Source organism: Dasypus novemcinctus, chromosome 6, assembly GCF_030445035.2.
Source record: "Dasypus novemcinctus isolate mDasNov1 chromosome 6, mDasNov1.1.hap2, whole genome shotgun sequence".
NCBI lineage: Eukaryota > Metazoa > Chordata > Mammalia > Cingulata > Dasypodidae > Dasypus > Dasypus novemcinctus.
The window spans coordinates 19,375,652-19,388,078 of NC_080678.1; the positions used below are offsets into that span (position 1 = coordinate 19,375,652).

Sequence of the window (12,427 nt, forward strand, 5' to 3'; positions counted from 1 at the left end):
CCCTCTCACCCAGCGTGCTCTGCCCCAGGATGGGCCTGGCAGGGATGCAGGGGATCACTGGGAATCACTTCCCTGAGGGGAAGGCTCGAGGTGTGAAGGTTTAGAACTTTCAGGAGCAGGTGAAAGACCAGGCAGCTGGACCTCAGAGCGGCAGCTCGTCCCTGAGAGAGGAGTCCTTTGGGGACCAGAAACCTCCCCACTCCAGGCCGAGAAGAGGTAAGAGAGAACAGGAAGGACTGAGGGCTCACCTCTCCCACCCCCAGCCAAGAGCCAGCAGATTAACCCTTTGTTTGCTATGACACACGCTTTGCTTAGAGAAGACTTCTATATTTTCTTTTACTTTGATTTTACATATCGATCATCTTTTAAATGTGTGCTGGGAGAAAGGTCTGTGTTTATGTGAAACTATCTTTTGTGTTTGTTTCTTTAAATGTCTGGATAATAAAAAGACTTGTTCAGAGGTGGGCATAAGAATAGATGACCTGGAGTTGACTTGGATATGCCCATCAGGATAGAATGTTTGTCTGCATCTCTCTCTTCTTAATACCTTGCTAACTCAAGGGATTATTTTTAGTTGAGTGAGTAATTCATGTACAAACCATTATATTGAAAAATAAGTTATAAAAAGAAACGGTTATAATGAGATATGTAAGTCTGAGAAGAATTGGAAACCAAGTATCTTGGAGGCTGCTAATTTACTAAAGCCATGGGCTGGCTTCTCAGCCTTAAGCCTGGGTTTCCTAGAATAGTGTCAACCCTACGTCCACCCTACCTTCACCATCCCTGGATTCTTTTCATCATCCCTTCAGTTGGTTGACTCTGCTTCTAGCAAATCCTGCCCTAGACCGTGAGAGCCTTCGAGGGCAGGGAGTCTGTCTTATTCATCTTCTTTCCCTCAAGGTACCTTGCTCAGGACTGGTCACATAATGGACACATAACAGATAGTCAAATCAGCAGGTTTCATCACTGCCTTTTCTTCTGTGGCAGGGAAGGGTTTTACATCCCACACTAACACTTTGCATTCATCTGGGGGCTTACCCACTCCTCTCCTGTGCTTGTTCCCTTTACTAAGGTCAACAAAAGGAAAAGAAAAAAAAGACTTTGTTAGCCTACTTAGAAACTGGAATTATGCTTTAAGAGGGAGTCTACACTGCAAAAGAAAGTTATATTTGTCTTGTAGATGTTTTATTCTGAGGCCAAGAAGGATCACCTTCTGTCACCTAGAGATTCCCTGGAGTCAATACAAAGCCTGCATGAAATAAATATGGCTTGATAGAAGACTAGTGAGGAAAGCGAAGAGCTGCCGCACTCATCCTCTGAGCTCTACACATGTGCGAGATCATATCATAGTACGTTTTCTTTTTAGTAAGGTCCTGTATCTTCCCACCCATCCACAGGCGAGGGTATAGACAAGAGCTTACATACAAGCTTGGCTAGACAATGCCCAGAGGTAACCTAGACATCCAGACCAAAGGGTTGGGACCCCAAACCCCAGATTAAAGTGAGGCAGGGACAATATGTCTTTCCCCATATGCCACTTCAGAGGTGCCTCTGGGCTAGAGGATACAAGGCCTTTCAGGTTTCACTTTTGATTTTTTGACAGGAAAGGAACAAAATCCCAGCCAAAGAAATGCCATGTCTGGTCAGAAAAACAGCTTTTAAACTGGCACTCCGTGTTTGGGCAAAGCCAGGGTGAAGAGTCACATCATTACAAATGTGTGCCTGACAGAGCTGGAGGTGCTAATTATTATGTCTGGAGTCTGTGATGGAAAACACTTTCTCAAAGTCATTTGGGGGAAACAGATTGAATTTCCTTCACTCTGGTATGTGATGTCATGTCAGTTCCCACACTGCCTGCCATGGGCTGCTCTCAATCCAGGGTGGCCAGCCCTGCCATGCTGCCTGCCATAGCTAGGCAGTGAGCTGGGAAGGCTCCTGGAGCTGGTGTAGGGCTCAGCCTGAAGAGCCAGGGGGAGCCCAGCTCCTGGAACACACACAGGACAGGCTTGGGAGACAAAACTCACTTTTAGGGGGAACTTCTGCCCTTGTATTACTTTGATGAAGACAAGTCTCAAGCAATTGATCTCTGCTCCACCAGTAATTTAAAGATGATCTCTGGTGATTTCCCATATGTTTGGGCTAAGTACAGGTATCAGCCAGCATAAAATCTTAGGATCCCTGAATTAAGCTTCAACAGACCCCTAACTGCAGTCCTCATTCCTCTTGTCTCTGTCTTCTATTTTCTGCTTTGTGACTCCTATTGTCATCAAATAGCATGAGACTCCTCCCCTTAAGTTGGTATGCCCAAGATTTTGTCCCTTATGTGGGATAGCACCAAGGGACATTTTGGATGAGGCATAGATCTGTTTAACTTAATCATGATAAGGTTAGAGTTGTAACTGGATTTTTTAGAGCTTCCTTTAATAAACCATTGGGGGTTCCCTAAATTTATTCAATCCCATTTGAACCTATTTGTATTTTCAGTCTGTGCAGGCACATCTGTCATTCATTCAGAGGCAGTGAAGGACAGCAGTGGAGTGCTTTGTCTCTAGAATTAGGCAGTTAGTTGAAATTCCAGCCACTACTATTACCTATGCCATTATGAAAAGTTACTTAGCCTTGTTGAGCCAGTTTCCTCATCTATAAAATGGGGATAATACCAGTGTTGAGGGCATACAATGAGGTAATACATGTGAAGTAATTAGACAGTGCCTGGCCCGTGAAATACCTTCAATCAAAAGAAACATGTATTGGGTATGGGCTGAGTGCATGGCATGTTGTAGGTACAAAAACATTTCAAGACAATGGCCCTTGTACATTAAGAGTTTACATTCAAGATCGGTGAGGGTAGGGGAGCTAAACACAAAATTTCAAAGATAAAAAGTGATAAAATACAGAAAGATCATGGAAAGGGGAAGGCTTAAAGATGAAGATACCCTTTGAGTTGTGCCTTGAAGGGTGTGAAGGATGTGGGCATGTGGAGTTGAGTGAGGATGAATCAACCAATTCTCTGGAGAAAGGTAATAAACCCTAAGAGATGTATTGTGCAGAAATGGTTAGAATATGTCAGTGTCCAACAAATGGCCCAGTTTGGCTTAAGTGTAAGAGTAAGACAGACAGAAATGGGAAGTCAGACCTAAAAAGTCAGGGAGGGTCAGAATGGGGCAGCATGTGTGTCTGAATACCATGCTGAAGAGCTTGGCCTTGATTTGATGGGCCACTGAAAGCTTTGGGGAAAAGAAGAGGTAATAAAACCCCTTAGTTTGCCATCTACTATATGAAGTGCTATCTTCTTTTATTTGTCCTAAAACATGTTTTGTCTATTTATGATCTCTCATATTTCTGGAACACTATTAGGACAGGAAATTTTGAACATTAGTATGGTTATTTAGTATGGCTGGCAGAGAAACTAGCCTTAATTCCTGTGAGGATCAGACACAGCAGAAGATTGGAAGTGGGAAATTCTATTCTAAGATGTTCACTTTGATTCCACCTTGCAAATATGATTACAGTAAAACGTTTTCTAGACTTTATTTGAAACTTGGCAATTGATCAATCTCTTCTCTGGAGGGTGCCTCAGTGTTGAAATTTCAATACCGATATTTCCACGGCTTTTTGTTGTTGACAAAGTTGTCTTGTTATTAGTAATTTCAGTATTGTATGTATTGACCAGAGTGATTTCTCTAGTCATGGGCACCAACTATATCTCAGATGTTTCTTCATCTACTTGACTACAACTTCCTCTGCTTTTGAAGCTAATGGATTCTTCTGCTCTTGGGTGCACATAACCTTGTTGGTTTAAAGACTTAGCTGAATACAAAGAGAAACATTACTGGGTAAGGGTTTAGGCAGGCACAGATTGTATCTTATTTGGAATTTTTAAAAAATATTACACTGGCTTTAGCAAAATTTTTTATAGCTCAGAGTGTGTGGGTTAGAATGGATACAGAGATATAAAACTGATTGCTTTCATTCCAATGTTGATTTTTCTTCCTATGTTAGTGACTCATTTGAATTTAGAGGGTGGAATATGCTGTCACTTCTTTCCAATCTAACTGGGGTATCTACAATCACAGAGGATAAAGTACAAGGACTTCTAGAGCAGGGATAATGAAGTTCCACCCTCTGAAAAAAGGAAATGAGAGGAGGTGGGGTTGAAATTGCTCTCTTAGGAGGGAGGTTACAACCAGCTTCCCTAGGGTCTAGGCTGATTTGCATTTCAATAATGACTTAATACTCCATTTCAGGTGACTTTTTAAGTATGCCGTTACTTTTGTTATCCTATCTGAAATTAAGCACACACGCACACAAATTCCTAGTATATTTTAAACTTCTAAAACGAGGTGAGGAAGCCTGGGGGTGTTTATTTCAGGAGGTGCTGGGGTTGGGTTCCATCCCGGGAATTTACTTTCTATACTGGCAGCGTCAGAAAGATAAAGGATAGGTCTTGGTAGCTGAGAAAGAGGAAATGAAAGGGTACGTGGGGAAGTAAGAGCCGACATGGAAACGTGCCTGTGTAAGGTAACCGTAGGGGGGCTGCATTTTCTGAGCCAGGGAGGTAAAAGACCTCTCCCTTGCCCCAGAAGCTCACGGCTCACCTGCCTCTTGTCCACCCTGCTCTTCTGTGAGTCGGCAGGCCCATCCCGGGAAGAAGTCTGAGAAGCAGCTCTTGAATGCCTCGTACTCAAGAGAAGGACAGCAATTCCCTAATGGCATTTTATCTGCGACACCCAGACTCGCGGTAGCTGCACTCCTTGGAGCTGTCCGTGGTTCTGAATTCTTGCCACGGCTTGGCACTCTGCGCTGCGCACCTCGCCGGAGCTCGAAGATCCGAAGGTCCGCTCCGATCTGAGATATAAATTTTAAATCCCTGCCCGCATCTCCCTAGCGACTCTGCTAACCCTAAGAGCGGAATCTACGCAGGATCCAGCGCCTAAGGACAGGTCCATCTTCTCTCAACCAGCCTCCCACGGTGCATCCAGATCCTCCCACTCCCTCTTCCTGCCCTGCTCTTTTCCTTCTTGAGATTGCACCCGATCGTCCCAAGAGCCTGGCGCTTCACACCTCTGCTTACCAACCTCGTCTGCTGCACCGTCCTCCAGAGTGGGACTCTACAGTGCCGCTGCAAGATTACCCTCTTGCCTCTCGAGCCTAGATTTGTCAGCTCCTCCTCTCTTTTCTGTTTCCATCCTCCTTACATTATTCTCCTCACTAGTACTCTAAGCACCACGACGGGCAGCGCGTGCTCCGCCCCATTTTCCATACAAGGGAGCACTGGGATGGGGGGCGGGGCGGAGGGGAGGCGCTCCCATCCCTCTCAAAAGCTGCTAGACCACTGGGAACTCCTGGATCCCGCTCAGCTCCCAAGGAGAAACGACAAGCTCGGGCCACCGTGGGCAGAGGACCGCTAGGGGAGAGCAGGGATTCTGCCCCATCCTCCCCTAAGCTCTTTCCCGCCGGCCAAGCCCCACTCACCAGGTAGGACCGCGCTCCTGGGTCTGGTTTGCGTGGGCTGTGAGTGCTCTAAATTGGGTAGGAGGCATTTAAAAAACTCGTGCGTGCCTAACCATACACAGATGTATTTTACAGAGGTGAGAGTGCAGCACTTGTTGCTCAGTGGCCGGTTTTCTCAAGGGCGGCCGTGCGTGATGTAGAGGTGTAATGATTGTGGTGGTGGAGTGTGAGAGGGGGGTGGCTTGAGAATTGGCAGTGACGGATTCTAATTCTCTTTGGACAGGTGACCATGGCCTTACCTCCCACTCAGGGCCCCGGGGTTCCTGACTTATTTTCAGGGCTGCAACCGGCGGTTGCAACTCCAGCCAACCAGAGCGCGGGGTCGTCGGCGGACAATGGGACCGGGGCCGGGCCGGGCGCCCAGGCCATCACGCCGTTCCAGAGCCTGCAGCTGGTGCATCAGCTGAAGGGACTGATCGTGCTGCTCTATAGCGTCGTGGTGGTCGTGGGGCTGGTGGGCAACTGCCTGCTGGTGCTGGTGATCGCGCGGGTTCGCCGGCTGCACAACGTGACCAACTTCCTCATCGGCAACCTAGCCTTGTCCGACGTGCTCATGTGCACCGCCTGCGTGCCGCTCACCTTGGCCTACGCCTTCGAGCCCCGCGGCTGGGTGTTCGGCGGCGGCCTGTGCCACCTGGTCTTCTTCCTGCAGCCGGTTACGGTGTACGTGTCGGTGTTCACGCTCACCACCATCGCCGTGGACCGCTACGTGGTGCTGGTGCACCCGCTGCGCCGCCGCATCTCGCTGCGCCTGAGCGCCTACGCGGTGCTGGCCATCTGGGCGCTGTCCGCGGTGCTGGCGCTGCCCGCCGCGGTGCACACGTACCACGTCGTGCTCAAGCCGCACGGCGTGAGCCTCTGCGAGGAGTTCTGGGGGTCCCAGGAGGACCAGCGCCAGATCTACGCCTGGGGGCTGCTGCTCTTCACCTACCTGCTCCCCCTGCTGGTCATCCTCGTGTCTTACGTCCGGGTTTCGGTGAAGCTCCGGAATCGCGTGGTGCCCGGCTGCGTGACCCAGAGCCAGGCCGACTGGGACCGCGCGCGGCGCCGCCGCACCTTCTGCCTGCTGGTGGTGGTCGTGGTGGTGTTTGCCGTCTGCTGGCTGCCGCTGCATGTCTTCAATCTGCTTCGGGACCTCGACCCGCACGCCATTGACCCCTACGCCTTCGGGTTGGTGCAGCTGCTCTGCCACTGGCTCGCCATGAGCTCGGCCTGCTACAACCCCTTCATCTACGCCTGGCTGCACGACAGCTTCCGCGAGGAGCTGCGCAAGCTGTTGCTCTCCTGGCCCCGGAAGATCGTGCCGCAAGGCCAGAACCTGACCGTCAGCGTGATCATCTGACGCCTCGAAGCCAGACCTTGGGGGAGGGGTGCTCACCCGAAGTCGGACTGGAGAGCTTATTCCCTGCACCAGAGCTAAGCCATCACGAGGCAAAATTTCCAGGCCAACCTTCTTGTCCTGCTGTCTGTCTTCTCTACGTTTCTTTGTAAAATATTAAGTGGGCTTTGGTGGGAGTCTGGTTCTTTTCTCCGGGAGGACAGGAAGAGGGAAGAGGATATATAATTTCTTCCATATGCCCTTGAAAACCAAGCAACGCTCTTTTGCCAGGTTCAGAAAATTATTTCAGAACCGTGGCGGTCTTCCTTGCTTTTCCTGACTGCTTGAGCAGTGGTGAGAGGAAGGAACAACAGAGTAAAATTTAAAATGACTATGTTGGGGTTGGGAAAGCCCAACTGAAATCCAACATCTGATAGTGCTCAGTCAGTTTGAACCCATGAATTTCCAAGATTCCTGGAAATATATATTACAAACCTACATCTAGAATCTTAGCATTTCCCAAATAAGATTTTTATACACTAAGAAGATTTCAATTTCAAATCCACTTGAATTTATAGTACAAAAATAGTTACAAACCACTCTTTAAAGAACTTCCTTTTGTTTTTCCTCCTTCTTACCCCCCAGCTGATATTTAAAATGATGATGTGTGTTAGTAGATAAAGTGATAGATAAACCTCATTGGCTACAATACTGCCACTGTGCAAAGCTAAAGTGATAGGTAAATAGATAAAGAGGACAAGGTCCAACTTACTTAAAGCAACATATAACTGTACATAAGGACCAACATCCTATCTGTGTGTGTGTATGTGTGTTTGTGTATACACAGCCAGTGCTTACCACAAGGCAGGCACTCAAATATTTGATTTTCTGAATGCTCAATGTAAAACGTGTGCCATTTCTAATTACTTGCAATTTCTAATTACTCTCTTGCAACAGATCAACAGATGTCGTCTGACTACTCAGCACCTGCTTTGTGCTGACACACTTGGAACATGATCAACCCAGAATACAAGAACAAGGAGAAGTTTACTTAAGAACAGAACAGAAAAATAAACTGCTGCTCACAGGATGCATACATCAAAAACTTAATTCATTCCAGAGATAAGGGAATGGATAAAGACTATTGGGCCATGATATAAGAGTGGTAATCCTCCTTAACCTTGTGAAAAATCTACAAAAGAGGACAAATGCCTTGGGACAAGGATCTCCACATTGAATGGAGGCAGCGAGGGCAGGAGTATTCGGAACTGATATACAATATCCAGTTGTCAGGGTAGCCCCTGAGGCTTATGTGACATGAACCAGTGTCTGGAGCCACTTGGCCACCATCTGTAAGATTTTAATACTGCCCAGCTACTTAAGCAGCAGAATCAATGTCTCTCCCACTAGTGCATGTCTTACTCATCAAGGTATGCCCTGAAAGAAGAGGAGGGGATGTTTCAGAGATGGTAAGGATTAAATCTATTGCTCCAATGTTAGCAACCTGATAGTAAAGTATGTATTCATGGGGCTAATTACCAGCCCCAGTCATAGTAGTTACACAGCTACATTTCCTGCTGGATGGGGAAGGGCAGGAAAAGGTTGGCCTGGGAGAAAAAGAAGGCAGGTTAAGATGGAAGCTGCAAGTCATTTCTAGCAGTGGCACTTAAACTTACCCTCAGCTTTATCTATGGATGTGGAGAATAAAGAGCCCACTGCACAGCACTACGTCACTCCCCTCCCCGAAATGAGCTCACCTCCCAGACGTCCCAGGCACTGGCTCCTGTGCTTCCACAGCTCTAGCACGTGGGAGGGATTCTGGTGGCTCGAGGCCAGGCATTTCATCTTTCCTCAGAGAACTCTTTCGGTGAGGATGTGCAGACAGTGTAGGGGTGGGGAAGGAGAGGGGCTACTTGGGGAGAGGTCTGATGGATTGTCTTTTTGTTGGAAGGTGTCGGTAGCTGGTTCTCAGCCCTGGCTGCTCATAGGCACTTGGGGAGCTTTAAAGAACAGCCATGCCTAGGCCACACCCCCAGAGAGACTATTTGGGCTGAGATGGGGCCTGGGCATCAGTATTTTTCAAAGCACTTCAGGTGATTTTAATGTTCATACGAGGTTAAGCATCTTCGGAATTATCCTTTTTCTAATGAATCTCTGAAACATCTAAATGATGCTTCAATTGCACCTACCAAAAGTGTTAAGAATTTGCGGTTGATTTTGATGGTGAGCTACCAAGTCACACTTGGTGAATACTCTTTTAGCCATCAGATAATATGTGATCTATCACATAGAGGCAAATTCTTGTTATTAGGGTGGACAAATATTCATTCAATAGAGTCATGACATATCTCCTACATGTAAGGGTAGTGTATGAGTCCAATAAGTTTTTTTAAAGGTATCATAATTCAACTTTAGATAAATTGCATTATGAAGTCATACACTATGAATGATTCCAAATTCTGGTTGCCAGGGTGTTAAAGAAAAAGTTCCCTGAATAGCTGGATTTAAGTCTATGTCACTTGTGCAAAGAAAACAGTCCCTTTAATTACTAGAAAAGCTGCTATCAGTTTCTACAATGTTTATAACTTAAGTTGAACATTTAAATATTTATATAGACTTTATGGAGAGCTTGAAGAGGTTTGTCAACTAAACAAATTGGCATCTGAACAGCAACTAATTAATTCTTACACCATCCAAAATCCATTTGGGACTACCTAGTTTGGCTGTAAAACAAACAAACAAACTTAAAAAAATCTCTTAGCATTGCAGTTCTAGAAAAACCCACATAGATTGCAGGTAGAGAATTTTATTTACTATTATTCACTTTGGTTAGTATCAAGCAACTAAAATGTGTACCAGGCCTCAAAATAAAGCAGGCATCTTCCTCCAAGGAGTCACACAGGTAGTAAAGCTGGGAGCCAAGCCAGCCTGGCACTTGGCAGCAGCCCTTCTGGGGTCTGATGGGGATTCTTGCAATCCTCTTTGTGAGCACTGTCACCAGGCCTCACTTTTGGCAGCCAGTTAATAGATTTATCTTGCTGAATTGTCTGGGGAGTGTTTCAATATGTGTTGGCAATGGTTAATTGGAAATAGCAACTCTGAGAAATGCTAGGGTAATAATATTTCAATTGGAGTAGCCTTTCTCCATTTTTGTTCTTGTGGATTTTCAGCCTGATTTTTCATAAGGGCAGCTCAATTCTGGGTTTATTTTCTCTGGTAAGCTAGTTAACAGCCTCTGTCTTGTGGTTGGCATCCCCAATCAGCTTGGAGTCTTGTAAGCACAAGGCACAGAACTGACCTCAAAGGGACCCAGGAAGAACATGGCTAGAGTTGAGAGTGAACACAGAGCAGTAACACCTTTGTAGCCTAAGACAGGTCCTTAGTGTCCCTTCACACATTAATGTCTTTGCTCTGTGTGTAATCTTCATGTGTTGCTGACTCCCTGTGTGAAGCTCCTCAGGCTGGGGCTTGTACTGTGTTGGATGCAGTGTCGGTGTCAATAAACATTAAATCTGTAGTACAGTCTCCAGCCATGGGATTAAGAAACCTGACAGGCACACATACATTGTAACTACACAGCCTCAGATGGCCAGAGTCAAAGCAAGGAGAGATCATGTCAATTTATCTAGATTTGTCAATTTTGGCTAATTCCAGGGATGAACTGTCCATTTTGGGTCTTCTGTGACTCCAGCCCCCAACCTCAGTAATGCCACCCTTCAATATACGGCATCAAGCTCTATACTCCCAGTGACCACAGGTGTCTAAATGCACAGGTCCACCAAAATGCCAGCAGTGAATTTCATGCTCAATTTCTATGCCATCATGAATCTGGATCATCATTTAAATGTTAATTTTTTATCACCCATTTTCCCAAATATGACTTGGGAAATTTGAAAACATCCAACACAGGTCCATCGACAAAATTGAAAATGATCTAGATTCCAAAATGTTCATGACAGAGTCATAAACAGGATTTTCTGATATATCTAAAATAGGACTTAAACTGGATTTATATACACCTTTCGAGGAGTCCACTTATTCTGTAAAGTGAGATAAATAGGTATACAGACATTGGAAATATAAAATATTTATTTGGATCGGATGAGAATTGTATCTTGATTTGTTAAAGTACTGCACATTCCTGACCAGTCTTCGAAAGTAGAAAGCCTTATTTTGAAAACTAAGCATGCATACATCTAACAGGCTTTGAATTGTGCTTCTCTGCTTTTCAATTCGATTCCTCTTTGTTTCCCACTCTTCATTTCTCCAGCCTTCTTCTTTTCTTCTTTCTTTTGGATAATTTTCCATATTATCTATAAAATACCTCCTCTCTGAAATGCCCAGTAAAGGGGAAGTGGTAGGAGTCAAGCATCCATCTTCTAGTAGGTCTTTGTAAGGTGAAACATATTAGAGAAATACCCTGGCTAATTCTATTACAGTGTGTCCACAGCTGGGCTTGGCGTATTTCCTGTCTAATGTGATGCCCTGGTGCTCACACAATTAGTTGTTTCACAGGCAAGCTGCAGGCAAAGGTGTCTGAGGAGAGTTTGGCATGGATCCTGGAAAAGACCCTTGACCTGATGAATCTCAAGAACACTTAAGAGGTGCCTAAGAGGGAAAGGTCAAATGTGGTTCATTTCCGTGTTTGGGGCTGGCATAAGGATAACTGAGCCAGAGAAAGCAAAGGCCCAACTTGCCTCTCTCCCTCAGGGCCCACAAACTCCTCTTTTTGACTTCATGACTAAATTCGCCAGCCCCAGGACCCATCAGCTCCTTCTGGAATGACATCTAATGATGAATGGAAAGCTACAGTTAAGCAATGAAAGAATCCTTTAAGGGAAAAGTAAAGAAAGACTCCAGGTGTGAGCTCTCAGAAGTCAGCTGCAGGGCTTCTCTCCCCTAACCAGCGTGCCCCAATCACCCTAAAGTCACCTGGGTTGGAGGCTCAGACTTACTGCACAACAGGTCCCAGAGAGGTCAGACTGGGTGGCCCTGGCCATACCCAGTATTCCTACAGGCAGGTTCCTAGCCACCCAGTCCTTCAGAGCACAAAGTCTGGGCGCACACTGATCTCCTCCTTACATGAAAGAAGATGCAAGAGCAGCTGCAGGTGGAAAACCGAAGCACTTTGCTAGCACCTTCAATGGCCACACTGTTACATTAGGATGGGTCTGGACTCCTTCCTACCCCTCTCTCCTACAGCAAATCGTTTTTTTTTTTTCTTTCTATGATATAATTACAGAGCTTGGGGGACATTTAATAACCAAAATTATTTTCTGGGGGATGAGGGGGTAGGCTTAGAATGAGATAAATAGTGAGCAATCTCGATGTGCAGCTGCGCCAAAGTACAGTGAACCAGCCGGAACGCGCGCCCTGCAGCCTAACCCGGGCGCGGGGACCTGGGCTCGCCTCGCAGGCGGCCCGCAGACCTAGGGGAGAGCTATGCCAGGACCCGGGGTTCGGGTGGGGCCTGCGCGCAGCTCCAGCATGTCTAGCGCCATCACTATCCCCACCCCACGCCCAAGGGTGAACTGGCTTCCGGGGTCCGGCTGCGCGCCTGGGCCCGGCTGCTTCGTGCGCCACCCCCGCGGCCCG

General features: G+C 46.6%; 1 protein-coding gene across 2 annotated transcripts in view; it reads left to right on the forward strand.

Annotated features, from left to right (window-relative positions):
- Positions 1-10,934, forward strand: part of PRLHR (prolactin releasing hormone receptor) — a 30,942-nt gene extending 20,008 nt beyond the window's left edge. Inside the window, exons 1-2 of one of the 2 annotated variants that reach the window (XM_058298298.1) lie at positions 5,305-5,478; positions 5,738-10,934. In XM_058298298.1, coding sequence (XP_058154281.1) covers positions 5,744-6,856 — 1,113 coding nt within the window. In that variant the 5' untranslated portion in view covers positions 5,305-5,478; positions 5,738-5,743 and the 3' untranslated portion in view covers positions 6,857-10,934. Of the gene's footprint in view, positions 1-5,304; positions 5,479-5,737 lie in introns of those variants that run through there. The other variant, XM_058298299.2, reaches the window with a different exon arrangement.
- The last annotated feature ends 1,493 nt before the right edge of the window (positions 10,935-12,427 follow it).